Source organism: Mangifera indica, chromosome 15, assembly GCF_011075055.1.
Source record: "Mangifera indica cultivar Alphonso chromosome 15, CATAS_Mindica_2.1, whole genome shotgun sequence".
NCBI classification, from domain to species: domain Eukaryota; kingdom Viridiplantae; phylum Streptophyta; class Magnoliopsida; order Sapindales; family Anacardiaceae; genus Mangifera; species Mangifera indica.
Genome location: NC_058151.1, coordinates 80627 through 103740, shown reverse-complemented (window position 1 = coordinate 103740; position 23114 = coordinate 80627). Strand labels below are relative to the sequence as shown.

General features: G+C 33.3%; 3 protein-coding genes across 3 annotated transcripts; 2 read left to right on the top strand and 1 right to left on the bottom strand.

The window, feature by feature from the left end:
- The first annotated feature begins 3734 nt into the window (after window positions 1-3734).
- Window positions 3735-5090, top strand: LOC123198130 (transcription factor MYB92-like). Its single transcript, XM_044612750.1, has 3 exons — window positions 3735-3867; window positions 3953-4082; window positions 4183-5090. The coding sequence occupies exons 1-3, from the start codon at window positions 3735-3737 to the stop codon at window positions 4919-4921; spliced, it is 1002 nt and encodes a 333-aa protein (XP_044468685.1). The 3' UTR covers window positions 4922-5090.
- Window positions 5091-10697: 5607 nt separating this feature from the next.
- Window positions 10698-16011, bottom strand: LOC123198009 (nodulin-26-like). Its single transcript, XM_044612577.1, has 6 exons — window positions 15989-16011; window positions 11746-11863; window positions 11429-11647; window positions 11125-11331; window positions 10972-11033; window positions 10698-10884 (listed from the first exon to the last, which is right to left on the bottom strand). The coding sequence occupies exons 1-6, from the start codon at window positions 16009-16011 to the stop codon at window positions 10698-10700; spliced, it is 816 nt and encodes a 271-aa protein (XP_044468512.1).
- Window positions 16012-16775: 764 nt separating this feature from the next.
- Window positions 16776-17989, top strand: LOC123197312 (protein SENSITIVE TO PROTON RHIZOTOXICITY 1-like). Its single transcript, XM_044611551.1, has one exon. The coding sequence runs from the start codon at window positions 16848-16850 to the stop codon at window positions 17874-17876; it is 1029 nt and encodes a 342-aa protein (XP_044467486.1). The 5' UTR covers window positions 16776-16847; the 3' UTR covers window positions 17877-17989.
- The last annotated feature ends 5125 nt before the right edge of the window (window positions 17990-23114 follow it).

Genomic DNA, 23114 nt, shown 5'->3' with positions numbered 1-23114 from the left:
TAATAAAAGATTAATATAATATTTTATTATTAATAAATTAAACAAGGTAACGTAAATAATAAAAAATAGATTATTATGGTAATCTTTAAAATCTCATAACCAAATGACTCTTTAGGGTTGTTGGGTTATGAATAGTTGGTGTTTGTATTGCACGGTCTCACAAATACTATTCATGTGTACTAGATGTAATACATACATTTCTTATTTAACTGTTTGTATTAGTTTAATGGAGAGTACTTACGTAGCTACATTATTAACTGTTACTTTCAGTAATTAGGGAAATAAAAATCCCACCCTCCAATTCTTCCCTTACTTATATCCCTAGACAAGAACCCTAATTATTTTAATTTCCCCTAACTAATACAATATATATGTTCCACTCTTGGTCAATGACTGCTTCTCTCCTATTAACACACATAGAAGATGCTAGAAACCGACTCTCAAGTACATAGACAGGATTTGAAATCAACACTTGATTATTCCATATATAAGGCTAGATTTTAACCTAACCGTGTGAGCTCTATTTGTAATGTATAGTATCATTAACAAAATAAATAACAACATTTATATGATGAAAAGTTTCTTCATCATAAAATTCTATTTAAAATTGAGTCGATTTGTTGAGTTGAAATTTTTGTTTAAATTTTGTTCAAATTGAGTTGAACACATGTTTTAAAAGAAGTTATAGTTAGAATTTTGGTAGCTCAAAATCGATCATTCCAAGAAGCTAGGTTGATTGATTCGTATTTGCATAGAAAGGGAAAGATAGAAAATCATATACGTGGCATGACAAGTATAGAAAGTCCGAGTTTAGATGTATTGGGTAGAAACTTAACACAGCAAGCAAATCAGTTGTTTAGCTGACACTACAAATATGATAGTTTTTTGTTTATATTTAATATTAAGTGACATCACTTACCCTCTAATTTCTTTCTTAATTAATATTAAACCTGCTCTCGACAAGGAATCCTAGTTGGAGAACCAATCTCTCTGTGCATGAATATTATTAACTGAAGCTTTAATTTTTCACCGGTTTCGTGAACAAGGTGATAACGGTTTTTTAATTTTATTTTCTTCAAATCTTAACCTAAATTCAAGATTTTCTTTTAAGAGTAAAACTTGTTACTTTGATTCTCGTGTGGCCTTTGATGTTGAAAGAGTTTGCTTCTCATGATCATCAATTCACACTCATATATTTTCACCAAATTCTTTCATATTTTTCTTGTTTTTGGGATTTTGTTGTTATTATGTAAGTGCATACATATATATATACCCATACTCGTAAATGCTTAAATCTTTTATCAAAATTTGCTTCTGCAACTTGCCATTAATGGATTCTTTGAGAGTGAAAATAAGAAACAGCAGAGATGCTTCTGACTCTGGAAATTAAAATGAGCTAGCTGTCTCACTCAGCTCTTCAAAGAAGTGTGTGAATTGCGATAAAGGACAATGAAAAAAGGACGAGAGGATATCAACGAAAGCCATTGACGCATTCTCAAGGTTTTCAACAAGATTAATAAGCATAAAATTTATTAATAATTACTTAATTTATTGTCTTATAGATTTCAAAAGATGGTAGAAAAAAATTAGAGCGTTTGCTACACCAACTTCGCCTCTAACCAGCTCCCTCTATGGTCAAATAGGTCACATCTCTTAATGTCGCAATCTTTCTGCTTGCATTTGCTTCCATTATTTTTGTCTCTCTTTCTTCCTTTTGTGATGATACATCATGGCGTTAAACTTAAACATTATATCTTGCATCAATTATATCATCCATTTTCGATGATCATCACTTTTATTGTTGGAGTGCTTAAACAGAAAGTTTGTGTCCATAATTAGCACAATCATTTTAAATATTCCGAAAGAAAATTGTGTTTTTATTTGCATGCAGATGCATTAAAATATATGCATATACATTTAAACTTTAAAATTATACAACTTGATTAATGTCTATGTCCACAACCACACTAGGTTTTCTTATTAATTTTAGGGTTACAAGTTACAAGAGATAAAATCACATATTTAGAGATATAAGTCCCTTGTTAAATTTAGGTTTTGGGAGCTTTGCCCATTTAGCCCCCTGTTGTAAGGTTACGCTTCATAATAACTCCAAACTAACCCTAGGAAGATGTTTTTTATACATGATCAGACATCATGTTCCAACAGCATATACGTTGATAATAGTTATGGATATTTTTTATATGATATAGAGAGAAGGCCTATGAGGAATGCGGTTGGTCTAATTGCAAAATCATCAAGCACACGTGGAAAGAGACCCCACGTTGAAAATTAGCTTTAGATGATCATAAATTAATCAATATCCAAACCAGACCACAACAATGATCACATTAGCCATATTACATCAGGCAATCTAAACCCTATTCCTACCACCCTTATTATTAGCATACCAATTCTGCAGCTGTTCCGAGCCCACATTCAATATCTCTCAAATTATTATTCTCTGTGTTGAATCGCATACTAAGACATCTGCATATTTTCCATCGGTTATCTTCATCAATATCATACATTAAAAGCATACAGAAAGAGTATGTTTATATGTTTGCCTACTGGAAACAATCTTTAGGCTTTCTGGAAATTTTTTCTTGAGGTTTTGATGAGAAAATTTGATGAACAAATGTGCTGTAATCAGTAGTTTATAACCCGAAACAGTTTATACATATTGAAACCTAACAGCCTTTTTAAAAATGAAAAATAATGCAATCTAATATTTATCGATCGTTTCAAAGTTTGCCGAGGTTGAACAATTCAATTCTTGCGAGGACGTTCGATTATTTCGATAACTGTTATTCCATTAATTTAAAGGTTCCAATTGTCTACTTTCAATTAGGTTTCTCCATAAAAGTAGCAGCAAGATTGACCGGAGAGGGAGGAAGGATGATGTGGCAGAATGTAATTGGCGAAGGAGTGTGAGGGCTGCACTGCAGAGGAGAAGAGCAAAACCCTAAGAGTGAGTGGGGATGGTAGTAAAGGTAGAATGAAATTTTAGAAATAATATTTGATCTATGGGGACCCATGCATGTATTAAATTAATTATACGTAACAAATTTTAAATGAGGAGCCATGCAATCGGTGACGATATATATATATATATTGCTTGCATGGAATGGGTTCTTCTGGCTGCCATCAATCATATGCCAACTGTCCCTGTTGATGACCTGTATATTGATCATGATCTAATTAATCATAAATCAGCTTTTATAATTAGTTTTCATTTCTGTATTCCCATTCTTGCCCTCTTTCATACATGATCTAATGCATGATAATTAATCTATTTGTTTAATAAAAGAAAAAAAGAAAAAGAAAATGCCCATGATCGATGGTGTGAGTGAGAAGATTTCTTAGACATATGGCAAACTCAAGAGACTGTTAGGCTACAATATCAACATGTTTGTGGGTCACTGACATACATACACATATTAAGGGTCCACTTACTAGTATTCAGAAACATGCAAATGTCAAAAACCATTTATATATACAATAGAATATAGATGAGTCTTGGACAGAGAAGAGACATCGTTAATAATTCAGGAAGAAAAAAGTTTAGAGTTGTTCCTGCTAGCAAATAGGAAGCCAACACGTCACTTTGCAATGAGGGTTTACCCGCAGGGAACATTTGCAATAGATTGTATATAAATAGAAAGCTGTAGTTAGTGGTTGGATTCGAAGGAGGCAAACAAATCTTTTTAACACTCACAAGAGTTTGAAGATTAAACATGGGTAGGTCTCCTTGCTGTGATGAGAGTGGCCTCAAGAAAGGTCCCTGGACCCCTGAAGAAGACCAAAAGCTTGTCAAATATATTCAAAAACATGGCCATGGAAGCTGGCGGGCCCTCCCTAAACTTGCAGGTTTGCGTTTATACATCATTCTTTTGCTTTAATGTGATTTTTTTCAATTCTCTGATGATGATCAAGCTTTGTTTTTAATTTTCAGGTCTTAACAGATGTGGTAAGAGTTGTAGATTGAGATGGACAAATTATTTAAGGCCTGATATCAAGAGAGGGAAGTTTTCACCCGAAGAAGAGGATACAATCCTCAATCTTCACTCAATTCTTGGAAACAAGTAAGAAAATGTTTAGTTTCTTCAACAATTGTGTGCTTTTTGTAGACTTATTTTGATTTTGATTTGGTCTCTGATTTCATTCTTTTAATTCCTTTTATAGATGGTCAGCAATTGCAAGCCACCTACCAGGGAGGACCGATAATGAGATCAAAAATTTCTGGAACACTCATCTGAAGAAGAAGCTGATTCAGATGGGATTTGATCCAATGACTCACCGGCCTCGAACAGAAATCTTCTCGAGCTTGCCTCATCTTATAGCTTGGGCTAACTTAAAGGAGTTGATAGATAATCACTCATGGGAAGAACAAGCTATGAGATTACAGGCAGAAATGACTAAATTGCAATACTTGCAAGGCCTCATTCAACCCTCAGATGGTTCATTTCCAACAAGCCAACCTTCTGGTTTTGACATGGACACCATTAATCTTTTGAACTCACTTTCTTCAATAAAAGATAATAATAATAACTCTCCAAATGGTTTAAACTTATCACCCCAATTGGATATAGAAGCTGCAGCCTCTCTTCAATCTCTCAACAACTCAGTCCCTTTCTCTCGTATGCCAAACTTACAAGTCCCTTGTAGCTTTCAAACACCTCTAAACAATAAGGATACAATTCCAGCGCCTGACCAGTTTTCAGCTGTTACAATAAACTCACCAAATTCTCCATGGCATCAGCTTGTTCCATCTTCAACCCGAACGCCATCTCCTCCTTCCATAGCTCTACCACCGCCGTTATCCGACACCCCCATCAAGTACAACACTTTGGGGGAGGCTTGTGATACTTCGGTTTGGCCTGATCTCCTCCTTGAAGACCCTTTGTTTCATGAGATTGTTTGAAAGTACTACCAAAGGTTTGAAGTTAATTTCTACACCACCAACAACTTAATGTGTATGATTAATAGCTGCTCTAGTCTGTCCATTTTATGTATAAGTCTTCCTCCCTCATAGACGGCATGTCAAACATCTGATTATTTTTCTCATCAATATATGTTAGATATATATTGCATGCTTTGGTTACTCACTAATATATTAAAACTTATAACCCCAAATTAATTAAGCTAGCTATGCACATCTCTCCATTTAACTTAATCTTCTTCTTTTTTAGGTTTCTTTTCAATCATGTCAAGACTGTTGAAAATGTTTCAAGCTATCTTGGAACATATATATCAACTATTTTTTTATTATTATAATTATTATTATTGCCAAGAAGCAGCTGGGAAATTTCTTATCCGAAAACCTGTTGACGGTTTCAGTCTTTGTTGATTTATTAATATGCACCATTATTGCCACGAAGTTGTACAGACATTTAAGTTTTAGAAAGTTTTCATGACAAATCCTATCAAGGAAATTTAGAAGAAAAAGTAGTTAATACAAAAGTTGCAGCAAATTAGAAGGGTAGAGCTGCATGTAAAGATCGTGCAGTTCACACACAAAAAAAGAAAATCTCATAATATAAAATGGTTTGTTTGCCCTGCCTTTGAAATTTGTGTTACACGTTAATATTGTTTAGTAATTAGTTTAGTTCATAATCTGGGTAAGTTAAGACGAACCTATTGACCGAACCACTCTAGAAGATAGTGCCTCCAAACTCCATATCTATCACTTTATTGTTCGTCATATACAAAATTATACCATGGTATAGATATTGCGCGCGCGCGCGCACACACACACACATATATATATATATATATATATATATATATATATATATATATATATACACACATATATATACACACATATATATGTACATGCTGAGAGAGTTGACCTAAGTATTAAAGTTAAAAAAAAAAAAAGTGACGTATAAAGGATTCTCAATGATAAGAGGAAACCCAATAATTAGAAAACACACAAGTTTAAGAAGAATTCTCTTACCAGCAAACCATCCATATTCGACAGATTTCTATCGCATAATCATCAACCAATGATACTTATTCCGGTCCTAATCTAGGTTGTTTTTATAAACCATTGTTAAATACGAGAGTAAAAGTGGATTCGAGATAAGTCAAGTCTACGCTTAGTTTTGCTCAAGTTAATGAATTCATCAAACTCGATCGAATGATGTTTGAGCTTAACTTGTGTAGATTTGATACTCTAGATAAGAGCTCAATAAACTTGAAGTAAAGCGATGTTATTGTGTGCTATTTACATAATGTAACACTGATATAAAATGACGTTATTTTGAATTAGTTAAAATAATATTGTTTTATTTGCATACACAACACTTCAATGACTCGAGCTTGATAATGCTGCTTACACATGGCTTGAGCTCAATCGATGGGTTTTTATTTTGCATTTGAACAAGTCGAGTTAATAATGAAATTCAAATTAATTTTGATTTGAATTTATCCCTAATTAATGATATGCTATGTTCATTTCGCTCAATATATATGTTTGGTATCAATATAATATATGATAAATTTTATTTTAGCAATACTTTATATAATTATATAAGAAATAAGGTGACGTTAGGACTTGAAATATATAGATTTAAGAGTAAATATTGGATGTTTTGGGTTTAATCCATCTGCTTGAGTATCTAAATACAGTTGAATTCAATAAGAACGGCGACATGTATTCATGGTTTACTTTGACAACAGAATTATTGGACTAAATATTTACTTGTGTTATAACCCTGGCTCTCGCAATGGTTTAATTAAAGTCGAAATTCCATTATAAGCTTAAAGATTATCGTACGTATAAATTTCCCAGATTAATTCTGTGAAAGAGAAGCAAGAGGTATTAGCTTGCTAGGGTGACTCGCGCTTAAATGTGCTTCTCTTAAAATCAAGTGGCAGGTAGTGTCGGTGATGTGTAGGGGATGGAAACTAAATATGGAAGCTTTGCCACCTAAATTATGAAATATTTGACTTTTATCATCATATTTTTCCTGTGTTTTCGTGTTCTTATGATTATAGCTTTTTTCAAACTGTAACCAAAAAGAAGAAAAGAAAACATGCATAAATTTCAAACTTCAATGAACAGGTTATCCAAATTGATGTCAAGAAAACATGATGAAATTACATAGTATAAGTTTATGCAGAAAATTGTATCAGCATGATAACGTGGCTATTTGAAGATATTTCGTTAGATCTATGATGAAATTGTAACGAAAAACGTCTGTGTCTTAGAAACATAAAACAAAAAAAATAATTTAAAAGAGATTTTTGAAAATAGTTCGGTTATCTAAACAAAATATATGTCCATTATTATATTATTAATCTTTTTTTTTTATGATATGTTTTTCGCATAAAACAATTACAAATAATGTTATGTTTTTAATAATTAAGTCTGAGTGATTATCAAGCCAGTTATACAAAGAGTCCAAATAATTTTTTTTTTTTTTTTATGGTTTGCTTCGAGATTGAATCCAAAACAAAAGGATCATTTGTCTTTGCCTCTCTCTTGATTTTTATGGCCAAGTGGAGAGGATATTGTCATCATTCAAGGGCATGTGGTGTTTGGAGGTATTGCTAATTCTGCATGTTTTGTCTTATTAAGGAGATATGTGTACAATCAAGATCAATATATGTTAGAGATGGTTAAATGTAATATTACTACTTTGTATATAATATGATGTATATTATCTTATCAATTCAATTATTTTGTATTTATTATGCCATTAAAATAGTATAATCACTTTGTAAGAATGTGACACAATTATCTAATCAATATGGTGATAATTATATCTAATTATTTACTTTAACAACTTGAATACTTTGTCTGATGATAGACCTATAACATAATTGAACTACTTAAATCTCTCATTTCCCTAAAAGAGATTTGCCCTTCCCACTAGCTGAGGCTAGGACCCTGCACATCGCGTTGTGCTACAACATGCATCTATCAAATATTTGTCATATAGCAGCTAGACATTGTTTAATGTTCAATTCTTCCAGGATAAACTTACCCGCATAATACTCTATGTATATATCCATACATATAATTGACCACATTCAAATCTATGAAAGAGAAACATGTATCAATTAACCATAGTATTATTTATACTAATTAATTGTGGTAGATTATATGGATAAGAACTAAGAATTGACACTGTAAAACTGTAATTATTTTATCATTTGTAAGGAGAATGGAGGGGATTATAGTTGATTTTCTTGGTGAGTAGGTGGATTAAGTTGCTTTTCTTTCAAGGGATTGACTGTAATGTAACACTAATCTATATAAATATAAATATATATATTTCTATATATATAAAGCTCTTTCTTCAAAAGGAAGAGATTAGTTGAGTGGTGTGTATTGAGTCCTGTTTAGTAAACTATATTATGGAAGGATTAGGACTTGATCAAAAGTCAAAACGGTAATGGTTAATTTGTCAAACGACACGTACAATTTTTAAAATGTCTCTATTAATTAGATTATATATGTCTCTCATCACAAGTCACAAATAATAAAAAATACAGACTCAAGTTTACTACCCAACCCTATATATACATTGTCTTGACGAGGACTATTAAAAGATATAAAGTGATTATCATTAATAATCATGATTAAGAATATGGAAAATGAGCTAATCAATTTACTCAATTTATAAGTATAATACAAACCCATCTAGCTACATAGCTATATATTTTCAATGGATTTAGTCATATGGGTAATGTCATTATTCATAAATTTCTTCTTTAAACACTCAACATAATATATTTATGCAAAATAAGTCTCACATTTGGTCTCACACAAGATAACCAACATGAGAGACGCTATAAATGCATGAGATATTAAAAGATTTTTTTAATAATCAATTTAAACTTTTGGTTTTGATATTATATAAATATTATTAGAGCTATTAAAGGGTTCAAGTTTCACTGAGGGAGAGAGTGGGTAGTATAGTATACGAAAAGTAAGTCTCACATTTGACCCTTATACTGGACAATCAATACCTTGTGCATAACATGGTATATCCCATTTTCTACCCAACTTCTTTCATAAATGTGATATAAAAAAGAGCTTCTTATTATATACTGAATATTATTTAATATTTACCAAAATTATCGAGAGAGGTTAAGACTTTAGTAGGTGAGAAACGGAAACTTCTTGCTGAGTAGAGCTGGAGACTTTTCCATGCCTAATTTTCAGGAATTTTTTTTTTTTTAATATAATAAATGTTTCATCTAGCTGCAAGAGAACTTGTCCCAGTGATTCAATAAATGTTGTTTGCGAACTGACAAATTTATATATGGTTAACACATGATAATGAATATTACTACTGACAGAGAATTGATGGTTTACTAGAATAAATCTTTTCAAGTGAAGAGTAAACATTTGTTATTTTGCTTCATGTTGTGGTTGCTAATCTTGTTTGATCACTAAAATTTAATCGAATTCTTAATTTGTGTATTCTCGACTGAAAACTCAATTTTCTTTTCTTATCATAAATAAATGTATGCATTTGTAAAGTCAAAAAATCTTGACCAATCAATATAGTTGATTATTGTTAATAAATACGAAGAATATTATATAGTATATATAGTTGAGTAAGGAGGAGTATCAAGAGAGAGAGCTTAAAAATCAGAAATGGAGTTGGTAGCAGGGTCAGGAATTGATGGGTTAATATAGCTAGTGGGCATTAATTAATTAATTAATTAAATTAGACTAATGGAAAAAAGTGTGTTCAATAATTGTTTCGTCAAAATCAACCTCCCTCATTGTCCACTGATTGAACTTTTCTTAGTATGTAATTTTCTCGTGGGGACAAACCCAAGAAACAAATCATCTTTGATTTGATTAAGAAACTCGTAATTGTGATTAGTGATTCCTATTACATGATCATGTGAGCTCTTCATCACCAGGTTCCATTTATACTAGATGGCAAATTGCCTATTCTTGTCTTGTGATTTATTTAATGGCTGTGATTTCACGATCAAAGATATGGGACAATAGATAATCAAATCTATTAAAAGATTAATGATTTTGAATGAAATAAAAAATATTGAATAATTAAATTATATTTTTAGTAAACCGTGGCTGAATTGAATTTCCATAAATAATCAATAGAATGTAACTGTTTCTTATCGATCTAAAAAATAGAAAGGTCTTTTCACATCTTGAATAAATGTTCCTACCTTTAAAGGTTTCTTAACAATTTGAAATTGGTTCAATTTAATTAATTAGTTTATAAACACTGAGTTTGGTTAACTGGTTGGTTTATAAATACTGTCAAACTAGTAATTGAAACCAAAAAACAGTTAGACCAAAATCCTAACCAATTTATTTTTCGCTCTGATTATTGATTCAGATATTGGTTCAATTTGATTTAAGAATTTCTTTGAACACCCCTATTTTGGAGCCACTAGATTGCTACTCCTAGCTAACTAAATTGGCTTTGTCATTATTCTCTGGTTGTCCCTGGGATTTCCTAGGTAATTTAATATCATAATTAATTACTAATCCTCCATCTTTCCCATCAAATTTAACCTAATGCTTAATGTATTTAAGTGGGCCTCAGATTGGAATCCATCATTTGGATGCTGGCCCCTGACCATTTTCAACAACTAGGTGCAAAAATTCTTCAATGCCATCAACGTAGTACAATTGATGAAAATAAATATACTTTAAATTAATGCTTGGGTCTGTCTACAGTGCAGTCATAAGTATATTACTCTTTGGTATTCTGTTCACCAAAATTCTCAGGCAAGGGAAACCATACAAGACAGTAAATCGAAGAAGCAGTTATAGTTCCAAGAGTAGGAGCCAAAATGTAAAGCCAAAGGGAATGAAGCTGCCCAGAAACAAGGGCAGGGCCTATGCTTCTTGCAGGGTTCATTGAAGCTCCTGTTATGTTCCTGGAAAGCAGCTTTAGTTGCATGAGAATGGTACTTTGTTTATGGGCTACATCTTTTAATAAGTTCCATGCAAGTAAGTTACATTACCCTGCTACTAGGACATCAAACAACATTGTGGCTCCAACTGTGATTCCTGAGAGCTCATTGATCTGTTTTTGATCAATAAAATATGTTAGAAACTGAAGTAACAATTGTTATGAAAATAAATGATCCTGTAGAAGAAATTAATTAATCCCATACAGCTCTGTTATCAGCTGCTACACCACAGATTGTGAGCATTAAAATGAATGAAAGAATGAACTCCCAAGCAAAAGCTTCACAATGAGTTTTTGGCTTTGAATATTGAGTCACTGTGACACCTATGTTCATTTGTTCATGGAGCAGCATAGCTAGTGTTAGTACTGCCAATGTTGAGCCTGCCAATTGTGCTGCAACATATGCTGGTACCTGACAAGCAATGTTTCAGTAAACATACATTACTGTGTAACTAAACTTGCTTGTATAGACAGCAAATGGTCAACCTTGCTCCATTACATTGCTGTACCTGTCTCCATGGAAATTTTGCAGATGCGGCAAGAGCGATGGTAACAGCAGGATTGAAATGGGCACCTGAGACACGGCCAAATGTATATATCATAACCATCAAAACCAAGCCCCATGCTATTGCTACACCCACAAGGGTAACGTGGTATCTTTGGTCGATCATCCAGGATGCGCATCCTACAAACATAATCACAAAAGTTCCCAGAAGCTCTGCAATTGTCTAAGATTTAGGCAAAGAACAAAAACAACTCCTTAGTTATATATGCCTGTTAGTAATTTCACTTGAGAACCAAAATGTGCATAGCAAGAACTGCTAACCTTATGAGCATTTGAGGGAGAAACAGTAGTAACAATAATGGTTGAGGCATCTGAAGGACTGGCTTTGCCCTCTTCAATTAGTGATAGAACAGAAGATAATGGAGGTTTTAGTGAACATCTAAGATTATTAGGTGCAGAAACCTCAGCAATTGTTTGAGATTAATGCTTAATATTGGATCCCAACCTCAGAATATCATTGTTGCATTCATATGTTCAGAGTCATTTAAATGGTTTTTGCAATGTGATTGGTGTAGAATACCGAGTAAATATAAAAAATGATCACTTCAATGATATCTAGGAATTGTCAGATGGATGTTTCCAATAGTTCTCTCTAAATTCCAAGGCTTTAATTAAACTTGTTTTGACAGAGAAGGGACGATAATTTGCTTGATGTTTTGACAGAGAATCCTAAGTTAATATAAATTTAGTACACTTGTGGAGCCATTCTCATCAACAACAAACTTGGGAAATTCTCACACAAGAGGGGGCGGTGAAGAGGTAGAGAAGGGATTGGTTTGGGGGTAACTGTTCAATAATTTTATCTTTCAGTGTCAAAAATTTCTCAGAAAAAGAATAAGAGGCAATTGAATGGCTATGAACTTCTGCACAGCTCAATTACTTGGAATCTTCTACGGGGTTCGATCCTCTATAATGATTCCAACTGTGTCTGAAGTATGTATATTCTATGGCTTGAAGTCATTACGGGGAATCCACTTGGTGCATTGCTTTTCTCTGGTCACCCTGCTGGGGTTTTTATATAACACTGAGGCAGCGTGGAACTAGTATGCTCAATTCCAATGTCTCTTGTTTGGGTCCCAATTGCTTCAGGATCACCATCTTGAGCATTATCTTAAGTATGAGGATGAGAGCAGGGACAAAATATGCTGGTTTTGAATATTATATCGAGTAGTTACTAGCTAAGACCAAGAATAAATGACAGTTTTTGGCTATACTAAATTTATGAACAAACTAGATGTCATATGAAATCAATAAAACAAACAAATACGCTTAAATTATTATATACAATTAAAAAAAAAGAACACACAATTTATTCTAAATCACTTAAAATATGACTACTTCCAACAGGATCAATATTATTTTTTTATTTTCACATATTTTTTGTTACAATGAATGTATTTATTAATGAATTGTTGTACTATTTATATACAATAATGTGTTTATATTGTAGGTTTCTTATTTTTAACAAAAGCCCTATTAAAATCCTCATTCTAAAGAGACCGTACTAAGATAAGATAAATTAATTTCAAACCGGTTGTGGGTATGTGGGCATTGCCCCTACCCCACTTGTTCACTAGGGAACAGTGTCTTTACCCATTAACCTGAAGCCTTATAGACGAAGTGATCCTTTATTTCATTTATTTATTGTGTGCATTGTTCCTGTAAGAGAATTTTTGATTTATGACTATCTGCAAATAACATTTCATATTATATTTTCGTGCAGCCTATAGATCTCGATGATCAGAGTGATGATAATTTTGTTGATGATGATGACAAGTTTTCAAATATACGTGCTAATGATTATTTATTAAGGATTAAAGTTTTGGTTCACGACATAGAATAGATACGAGCTGGGAAAAGAGAAACTACCGCTTGGTGGATGTGAAAGGAACCTGCTAAATCAACAATGTCGTTTTGTTGGTGGGAACAGTTTGGGAACAGTTTGCCTAATAGTTGACTATGACCAATAAGTCTGTCCTATCCCCCTGATTACTTATATAAAACAGCATACGAGTTTTGTTGTTTTTCCAATCCTGCATACCAAGTATTCAAGATATCCCTATATATATTTGGACTTCGACAAGAACTTGAGTCAGTGTTTAGACTCAGTCCTGTTTGATGTGAGAGCATGAAAATAATTCAGTCTTGTTTGTTTAGAGATACCCATGGAGTCCACCAAACTCAACAAACAAAATGGATGAAAATGGCCATTTCTGTACGCACAATACAATTACAAAAAGAGAATGAACAATTAACAATTTTCCTAATTCTCTGGTTTGACTTTCGAGAGGCCATGCAGGGTTTCCCAGTAATTAATTTGTCTATCTATAGGATACACTCTCTCCGCTTTCATCGCTTTTCGAGAGGTTAGCTTTCTTCCTCAAATTGTCTGCATTCCACCCTTTTTATAACTGCCAAACTTCCCATCTAAATATGAGTCTCAAAAAATTAATTTTCAGAATGAAAAAATTCTTAATACTGTTATTGCCATTTATATTGAAAAATGTAACTTCAACGGAGGGATTCCAAAACTTATTGGAAAGTTTCAATGAATAGAAATAAATAAGACTTGTAGGATTCAGTAACCTAATCACAGACATAATTGCATTGCACATTATAAATCGACTTGAATACAGAAAATTGTACAAAGTCATGCAACTTAATTGGATGGAAGAAGAAAAACTGATAAAGCAAGTCTAGTGTATGATTTTTTCCATGAGAAAAGCAAGCCACCCAACTCTACAACCATTGACATCCCAACAACTAAGACAAATATTGTAGCTTAGACATTATAATTTTTACTAGTGTAATGCTTATATATGTTATGGAAATCAATTTGCCTTTCAATTATAGTTACACAACATTTATAGTTGGAACTCAAAGAAATAATTTGTTGATGAAATTTTTCATCACCAATTAAAGTATGTAATTTAAAGCCCTACACAAGACAGGCTATGATAATAACGATTAAAATTAAATAAATAATTTTGTTGTTCATTATGCTAAGGATTAATAATGATTCTAAATATGTGAATGAATAGTAAAGACAAAAGAAGTTTTTAACATAGTTAGATCGATAATGTGAATGTCTAATTTTACAGTTGTATTATTGATTTTTACTAATGGTTTTTGAAAAAAATATAAAGTTACATACAAAAAAGGCATTTAAAAACTCACTCTTGATTCAAACATGTTTCTAGAAATTTATTTATATTTTAATTAAAATTACAATAATAATATAATTATAACTTGGTAGAATTAAATTTATAATTAATTAAACACAAAATGAAACTTATAATTCATATCTTACTATGTGAAACTTCTAATTAGTAAGATTTTTACTAATGGTTTTTAAATAAGTCTTATTGTGTCTTTGAGTGTCGTTCCACCACAAATTTAATTAACGAGAAATTTATCTATTTAACAACAATTGATTATTTTGATTTTGTTTTACAAGTAAAAGTATGCTAAGATAATCCGAGACGCCATATATGGAATCTTACCATTTGGAAACACATAATTATATTGAATTGATAATGAAATAAAATTGTTCCCCACTGAGATCCACTATAGACCACCTTATTGCCGGCCTTTATTAATAATGTATACATACATGTGCTTTAAAATTTCATTTCTCATTATTTTTACTTGGTTTATAAATATTAATGTGTTATTATTTACTATATGTTCACAATCACAACCACATGATTCCTTATATATTAAGATAAAGAAAAATATTAATATTTTAATGATAGAAGGCCCAAGCTAAGCTAGGATGAAACATTAAGACTAAATTGGATTATAATTTGTAGAAACTTAATCTAATAATACAATACAACTCATCCTTTAATTATAATAATATTAATTCCATTGACTAGAGTAGACAATCAATGCAAGTATGCAACTTGTATTTGAAAACTCCTTTCAACCTACATGGAACCAACCATACACTTGCATTAATAAAATTAAAGTTAGGGTTTTGATGTAACCGCCCATTGGTTTGGGAAATTAACCCTAACCCCCCATTTTGTTAAAGGTTTTTTTTGTGAGTCTTTCGTGGTATCTAACAATCAATGAGAGGTCAAAAACATGTCATTCAGGTAAAAAATAGTGGTTATGCCCCTGGAAACATATAATTTAATTGAATGGAAATCAAATAAATAAAATTGTCTCCGACTCAGACGTCAATCTAATAAATATGGTAATATACATATTAAAATTCAAAAAACCTAATCCTCGACTCATCCTTTAATTTTCTTTTGAAAACTTTCTTATACTATAAATTTCATTGACTACCTTTTAAGACACTCAATCAATGCAAGTATGCAACTTTGATTTGGAAACTCAATATGAACCTGCAGGGAAGAACCAACCATACACTTACATCAATAAACTTATAATAAGGGCCTTTTTAGTAAATTATAGGTAATTTTTGCTTAAATTATAGGTAATTTTCGCTTCTTTTTTTTTTTTATTCTCCATTTTTAGTAGCTCAAGATCAAACCTTGCCCAATATTGAGAGGCCATTATATGGTCTTTATCGACGTCGGATTAAAGCTTTAGCCATTTTGTGACAATCATGAGGCTTCATGTCCTTTGTGGCCAACGTGAGGCCTCCATAGATTTTTGCTAGTCCTTTGTAGTGGTTAGTAGCTGACGAGAGGTCATGGATGATGCCAGTTGTGACTACTTAGTGTTTGAATTTATCATGGGTCACAATGCAGTTTTCTAAGTAATGAGGGTTGAATGGGAACACTGGGGACTTTGTGTAAATAATTTCGAAGAAGAAAAATTCATCTTTCATTGATAGAACTTACCACCAGGTGCTTCTTATAGTTATTGAAACATACAGGGTTTACTGAAAATTCCCTTAAAATAATTTATCTGTTATATATACCAATATATTTTATTTATTCTATAAGATCATTTAACATGAAAAATATATACAAGCTTTTCAGCATTCATATTAAGTAAAATAATAAATTTCTTAAAAATTTCACTAGAAATCTAATCTTTAACCAGCTGTCCATATTTAATATAATATTATAAAGATAACCATTTAGGGTATTATAGTATTTTCACTTGATGGTTTGATAAAGTAAGGTCCACTTTCTGGTCCATTTCCAAACAACCCCATTTGGACAATCTTCTTTTCACAAAATCGAACGGCTACTATAACCTTATGGCCCACCGGCCGCCACTTAATCAGCAGTTCTCAATCATGACACGTGTTTTGACACGTCTTTTATTTACAGTGTAACTAGCTGCACGCAAGTGAGAACAGACAAATCCCCTTTAAAGCCTTTATCAAACAGAGCCAGACCCGAAAAGTCGTCTGAGTCTCTCCGTGTTTGGGTTTTACAATGTCAAATCTCGCCGAATCTCGGCAAAATCGACCGGAATATCCGATGTCAAACTCGGATTACACGGTTCCGCTCATGAATCTCTCAGCTGTAAGAACAAGAATGGAGTCTTTGCAATCTTTTTTATCCCAATCGGTCAACTCCAACACCCTCATTAGCAAACAACAAATGGACATGGTCTCCGCCGAAATCTCCTCCGCCATCCAGCAAACAATCCTCAACGGTGCTGCCCTTATCGCCTGCTCCAATCCACAACCACCCCCACGTCCAACACTCCCGGAACCCGCCGCTGTGTCGGGAAAAGCGATCCAAAAATCGGAAAAAATAGAGTTTGAATCGGAATCGGATTACGAGGTGGTGGAGATCGACGCGGTTGAGCTACTCGCAGAGCACATACACTTTTGCGATATTTGCGGTAAAGGGTTCAAGCGAGATGCGAATTTACGGATGCATATGAGAGCACACGGGAACGAGTTCAAATCGGCGGAGTTTTTGGCTAAACCCGACAAGGATGAAGTTTCAGGGAGGAAGAAGACGAGATTTTCATGCCCGTACGAGGGATGTAATCGGAATAAGAAACACAAAAAGTTTCGACCTTTGAAGTCAGTAATATGCGTGAAGAATCATTTTAAGAGGAGCCATTGCCCGAAGATGTACACATGCGAGCGGTGTAATAAGAAGAGATTTTCAGTGGTTTCGGATTTGAAGAGTCATTACAAGCATTGTGGGGAGAGTAGGTGGAAGTGTTCATGTGGGACTAGTTTTTCTAGGAAGGATAAGTTGTTCGGACACGTGGCGTTGTTTGAAGGGCATATGCCGGAGGTGGAGGAGAAAATGAAGGGCTTGGTGGAGGAGGAGGAGTTGGAGGTGGAGGAAGAGGAGGAGATGGAGATGGAGGACGAGGGGTGTAATCGTAATTTGGATGATGGGTTTTTTGATGGGCTGCTCGATCAGTTTGGTTCAATTGAGAATTACTGTTTGCAAGATGCGTTGGGAGTTGCTTGGAACGGAGGAGGAGGGCCATTGTAGTTAAGTTTATGATTGCTGTAATCTTATTTATTTTGTTGAAACATGTAAAATTCATCTATTTTTGTGTTTTTGAGTTGAAATAAAGATGAATGTCGATCTTGTTTTAGTAATTATCCACCACTGTTATGGTCATTTTTTAGATGCTCCTTGCTGGTTCTGGGTGTCATCCAATTGGAGAAGAAGCCAATCAAATAGCAGAATCAATACATATGCTCCACTTGCCTCTTTATCTCTTGGCGTTTAACATACTCTGTCACATTCAGTTAACATAAAAGTTTAAAGCTGATGATACATATGCCGAAAATTTTTTAAGTAAAAGCAAAATTGTAGGCATTAGGCAACTCTTTTTTCAATCATACATACATTGGGGTGGTGGAAGACCAAAAGATAGTCACTCGAAATTAGAAGCCAATTGATTGAGCTAGATTAGAATAGCTGTTTAAAGCATAAAAAAGAAAAAAGAAAAAAGAAAATGCAAGTCTTCTTTCACGCATCAGCAAGCACAATAATGGTGCTATCTTGCCTGTATGCATTCACCTGAACTTGTGGTCCTTTAAGGGCGTCGTGGGTCCGAATTTCTGTGCTTTATTGGGCAGTCCAATGTTTAGTCATAGTTCATTGATAAATAATGGATGTATCTATGTGCGGAAATCATATAATTATGGAGAAATATTACACATAGAGTATTCCCATAAGTAGGAAAAAAAAAAAAAAGGAGTCTAATAAATAAATGAGTTTTTCGATTGTTTGAAGAAAATTTTCATTTACCGTAGTTATACAAAGAGTGACAAAAAGTTTATTTTAGAGAGAATTCAAGTAATATATTTTGTGTGAGCTTATAAGAGGATGTTAGTAAGATAACAATAAATCTCATTATGAAGGCGAGTAGTTCTAAAAGATACCAGTGTTTATATATTACGGTTAATGTAATCTATAAAAATGGAAATCCTAATTATCTTGGATAAGTTACAGATGTAACAAGTGAAAAAAATAATCAGTTTCTGGAACAATATGCATGATTTTCCACTGAGTATACATGTGAAACATGAGCTGAAGGGATTATAATTGTTACTTGTATCAATTAATATCAAAGAACGTCAGGCTAACTAACATCAGGAAGGTGGATCAGCACTTCTGTTTATGATTTTAATTTGTATGTTTATGATCGAGTAGGTCAATAAAATTAATGTCACGAGAATATTACTTGTTTAAGATAAGTCTCTCTTTCACTCTGTGTGTTCTACTGTAAAAAAGTTGTTTGAACAAGGAGATACGTCATACTTAGACTAGTATTAACGCATTTTATTTGTATGTCTCCCGTGACAAATCTACTTTCCCCTTAGTTTTTTGGAGTGGTTCTCCTTATATATAAATTGTTGATGTTGAAGAAATTAATCAGAAGTTTAATGTACTCTAGCTGTTGTCTTCCATTGATAATGTCGAAGATTTCAATAGAAGCTTTGGCAATGGCAGGCGTGGATCATGTTGAATGGGGTATGGATGTGGAAGAATGGGAACGAGAGGACGTGGAGTCGGAGCCACCTCTCCATTTATTCGCTGAAGAAGAAGAAGAAGCTGAGAAAGAAGAAGAGGAAGCTTTGGAAGATGAGGTTACAAAAGTAAGTGAGAAGGAAAGACTATTTATGGTTGGGAGCATAAGAAAATGGCTCAACTTATTGAAGATCATCGAAGGGAGAGAGATGGACATCGAAGTCTTGGGCAGCGGCATAACTTATGAGGATCCGACTGTTTTTGCAATATTATAAGTTAGGCCCCCTTTCAAGATCCTTGATCATCTTGTACATTATGTTTCAATAACGAATTTTGCAGTTTCCATGTTTAATTAGTTTCCTGTTTTTTTGATTAAGAATTCTGTAAGTTACTGACATTACTAGGAAATTTATTTCTATCTTCAAGTTCCGAGGGCAATAATGAACTTTTAAGGCTCACAAAGTTGGTCAACTTAGCTCATGCAATTCACTTCCCACTTAATTGGATGTCAGGTGCTCAAATATCACATGGATCCCTTATAAATGCTAACTTATGCATTTTATTCAGAGTTCAACATAAAAGGACTTGTTGTATATTATAGGCCAAACGACTATTTCCCACCCAAGGTATGCTGTAATGATAAGTTTCCACTCTTTAACTATAGAAATATCAAATACCCACTCATGACCGGTTAAATTTAACGAAACTCTAACTCCTGAAAATTTAATCTCATTTTCCCCCCTAAAAGTTTAAAAACTAACATTTTTTTCCTAAGCTAAGTTTGAAAAAATCGTATTTCCCCCCTAGGGTTTAGTTTCTAAACCCTTTTACTTTCTCCGACGCCATCGCCGGCCGTCTCCCCCTCCCGACGGTTTCTCTTCCACCGACGGCCCCCCTCAACTCCACCTCAACCCATCCGGCGTAGAGAGACGTCGTCTCGAAAGAGAAATCATCTTCCCAGACGACAAAGACGAGATCGATCGATTTTGTCTTCGTCGTCTGGGAAGACGACTCGTCTTCCTAGATGAAGAACTTCGTCTTCCCCAATGAAGTTCTTCGTCTTTCACGACTTCTCCTATGACGATTAGGCGTCCAAATAGGAGGAAAGAGATCGCCGAAAGGAGAGGATGCTTCGGAAGGGAGATGCCGTCGGCAATGGAGCCAGAGATGTTGCCAGAGATTTCAAAACAAAATCCTAAGGTAAAACTGTAATTTTTTAAAACTTAGGCTGGGAGAAAATTATAGTTTTTAAAGTTTAGGGGGGTAAAAGCTAATTCTATTTTAGTTTATTTTAATATTATAGAGAAAATGATGATTTTATCCTTACTACCGTTAGAGTTTTATTAAATTTAATCAGTCATGAATAGATATTTAATGCTTCTATAGTTAAAGAATGAAAACTTGTCGTTACAGCATACCTTGGGTGGGAAATAGTCGTTTGGCCTATATTATATTTCATATATACACGGCTTTTGTCAAGTCTCATTGGGGACGGGGTGACATTAGTTCTAGACAACTCATATAAAATGAATATTAATATTTAAATATCTAGCTGTCTCATCCTACGGCAATTTCCCAAGTGAAATTCTAGGGATTCCTTTTTTCTTTTAATTTTGAACTAAAATTATTAGAAGAGCATCCGTAAGTGGGGCAATCAAGAACCATCAGTAAAATGATTGCTGCCCTTGTTCCTTTAATGGTAATGAGGACTTTCATGATCAGTTCTTTGTCTTTGGCTTATTTGTTGTTTCTTTTAATAGTCCTAGTGACAAAAACCAGTGAGCCCTCAACTACTGTAGAATACCGGTTTAGAAATATGCGAAGATTCTACAAGAAAGTTTCTAATCACGAGAAATTCAAGATTTAACAGGATTACTTTCATGTTCCTGACGAATTCAATGATGTAAAGAAGAAGTTTCTGACTTGTAACTATGCACAGATACCAGTTTTATTGCATCTCTCCCGTGAACTTTTGACCAGACAAATCTACTTTTCCCCAGCGGTTCTCCTTACAAACAAATTTATATGTATTTATAATTATTCAGAGGTTAATGTACTCTTCGATACATAATGTCGAAGATTTCAATAGAAGCTTTAGCAATGGCTGACGTGGATCATGTTGAATGGGAAAGAGAGGAGTTTTACTTAGGAGACTAGTGCCTTTTTTTTCCTTTTGTTGAGATACGATTTTTCGTTATCAACTAGAAGTATACAATACAGAGTTTACACATAATAGACTACAATAATGGTGATTGAAATCAGCTACGCAACTCTATTATCCACTGTACTAACGATTGTATATGATCTGGAGAATGAGGCCGAATAATCAGACAAGAGAGGTTTTTAACATGATCTGTCCTGCAATTCGGGAGCCCAGAACTATTGTTATGATATTCAGCTCTAGGGTGAATGGATCTATAGAGGTTTTGTAGCATGTCTTGTAATATTTTATATACTGTCCAGAGATTCATTCATATTTTAATATTAATTGTATAATAAACAAAAATAATTATAATCCTCAATTTGGTAAGAGATAATTATATGTCCTAGTTGACACAAGATAGAATAAGAAAAGAATCTTATATATGCTGAGAATACATAATGTCTTGTAGGGTTTTTCCTTTGAAAAATGAAACTTTTATTTGCATAGGAAAATAATCTCATATATGCTGAAAATATGTGCTGTCTTGTAATATTTCATAATTTTACCTTGTACTCTTCCTTCGAAATAAATTTTATTTGTATGTTTATTATTATTATTTTTATTAGATTTTATTTCACATAAAATTTTCTCCTGACCTGATTCACATAACACTAGGTACAATTATTCTGCTATAAGCGATAAAAAAAGTGATCAAACATTATCTACCTTGATAAAATTATAGGAATATATTACGTTCATTTTAATAAAATCTGATAAAATTCTGGACAATTACGAGACATTCGATATTTTTAATAGGATTGCTGTCAATGTCATGTTCCTGACGAATTCAATGATGTAAAGAAGAAGATGCATGAAGAAATTAGAAGAGCATCCAGAAGTGGGACAATGGAGAATCATCATTATAAGGATTGCTGCCCAGGAAAATCTTGTTTCAGGTTATACATTCCTTTAATGGTAATCGGCATTTTCAATTCTTTCTCTTTGGTTTATTTGTTGTTTCTTTTAGTAGTCTCAGCGACAAAAACCGTGAGCCCTCAAATGGAAACTACTATGCGAAGATTCTACAACAAAGTTTCTGATCACGAAAACTTGAAGATTTAACAGGATTGCTGTCATGTTCCTGGTGAATTCAATGACGTAAATATGAAGTTTCTTAATTGTAACTATGAACACATAGAATTCAGTTCCAGTAATGTGGTTGACTTTAGATGATTATATAGTTGCTTTTGTTGCTCATTGAACAATACCCTTCTGAGAATAATCTCCAAATTTGGTATCCAAGTTATGGCTTAGAAATATTAGCAGAAGGTTGGGGTCAAATTGTAACTTCCATTACAAGTAAACAATTTCAATTTGGGCTTGTTAAGAGATCACGGGTACAATGTAGTAAAACTTTGTCCATGGAATACCCGTGTATCTTTCTCTGACATAATGCTGCTAGCACACAGGAACAGTGGTTGCTCACAGGAATTTACTGCATATAAATACGTTAAAGATTTCTCTTCACTGATACACTCTTCAGAGTAGAAATTGGTATAGAAGCAATGTCTATTGAAGCTCTCGCCATGGCCGGCGCTGACTAT

Excerpts from the sequence above, each read along its gene's own strand:
- LOC123198130 (XM_044612750.1), top strand. The coding sequence starts at position 3,735 with ATGGGTAGGTCTCCTTGCTGTGATGAGAGTGGCCTCAAGAAAGGTCCC. Across the intron at positions 3,868-3,952 it reads GGCCCTCCCTAAACTTGCAG|GTCTTAACAGATGTGGTAAG; the intron begins GTTTGCGTTTAT and ends TTTAATTTTCAG. Across the intron at positions 4,083-4,182 it reads CACTCAATTCTTGGAAACAA|ATGGTCAGCAATTGCAAGCC; the intron begins GTAAGAAAATGT and ends TTCCTTTTATAG.
- LOC123198009 (XM_044612577.1), bottom strand. The coding sequence starts at position 16,011 with ATGGCCTCTCAATATTGGGCAAG. Across the intron at positions 11,332-11,428 it reads CAAAATTTCCATGGAGACAG|GTACCAGCATATGTTGCAGC; the intron begins GTACAGCAATGT and ends ATTGCTTGTCAG. Across the intron at positions 11,034-11,124 it reads TAGCAGCTGATAACAGAGCT|ATCAATGAGCTCTCAGGAAT; the intron begins GTATGGGATTAA and ends GATCAAAAACAG.
- LOC123197312 (XM_044611551.1), top strand. The coding sequence starts at position 16,848 with ATGTCAAATCTCGCCGAATCTCGGCAAAATCGACCGGAATATCCGATG.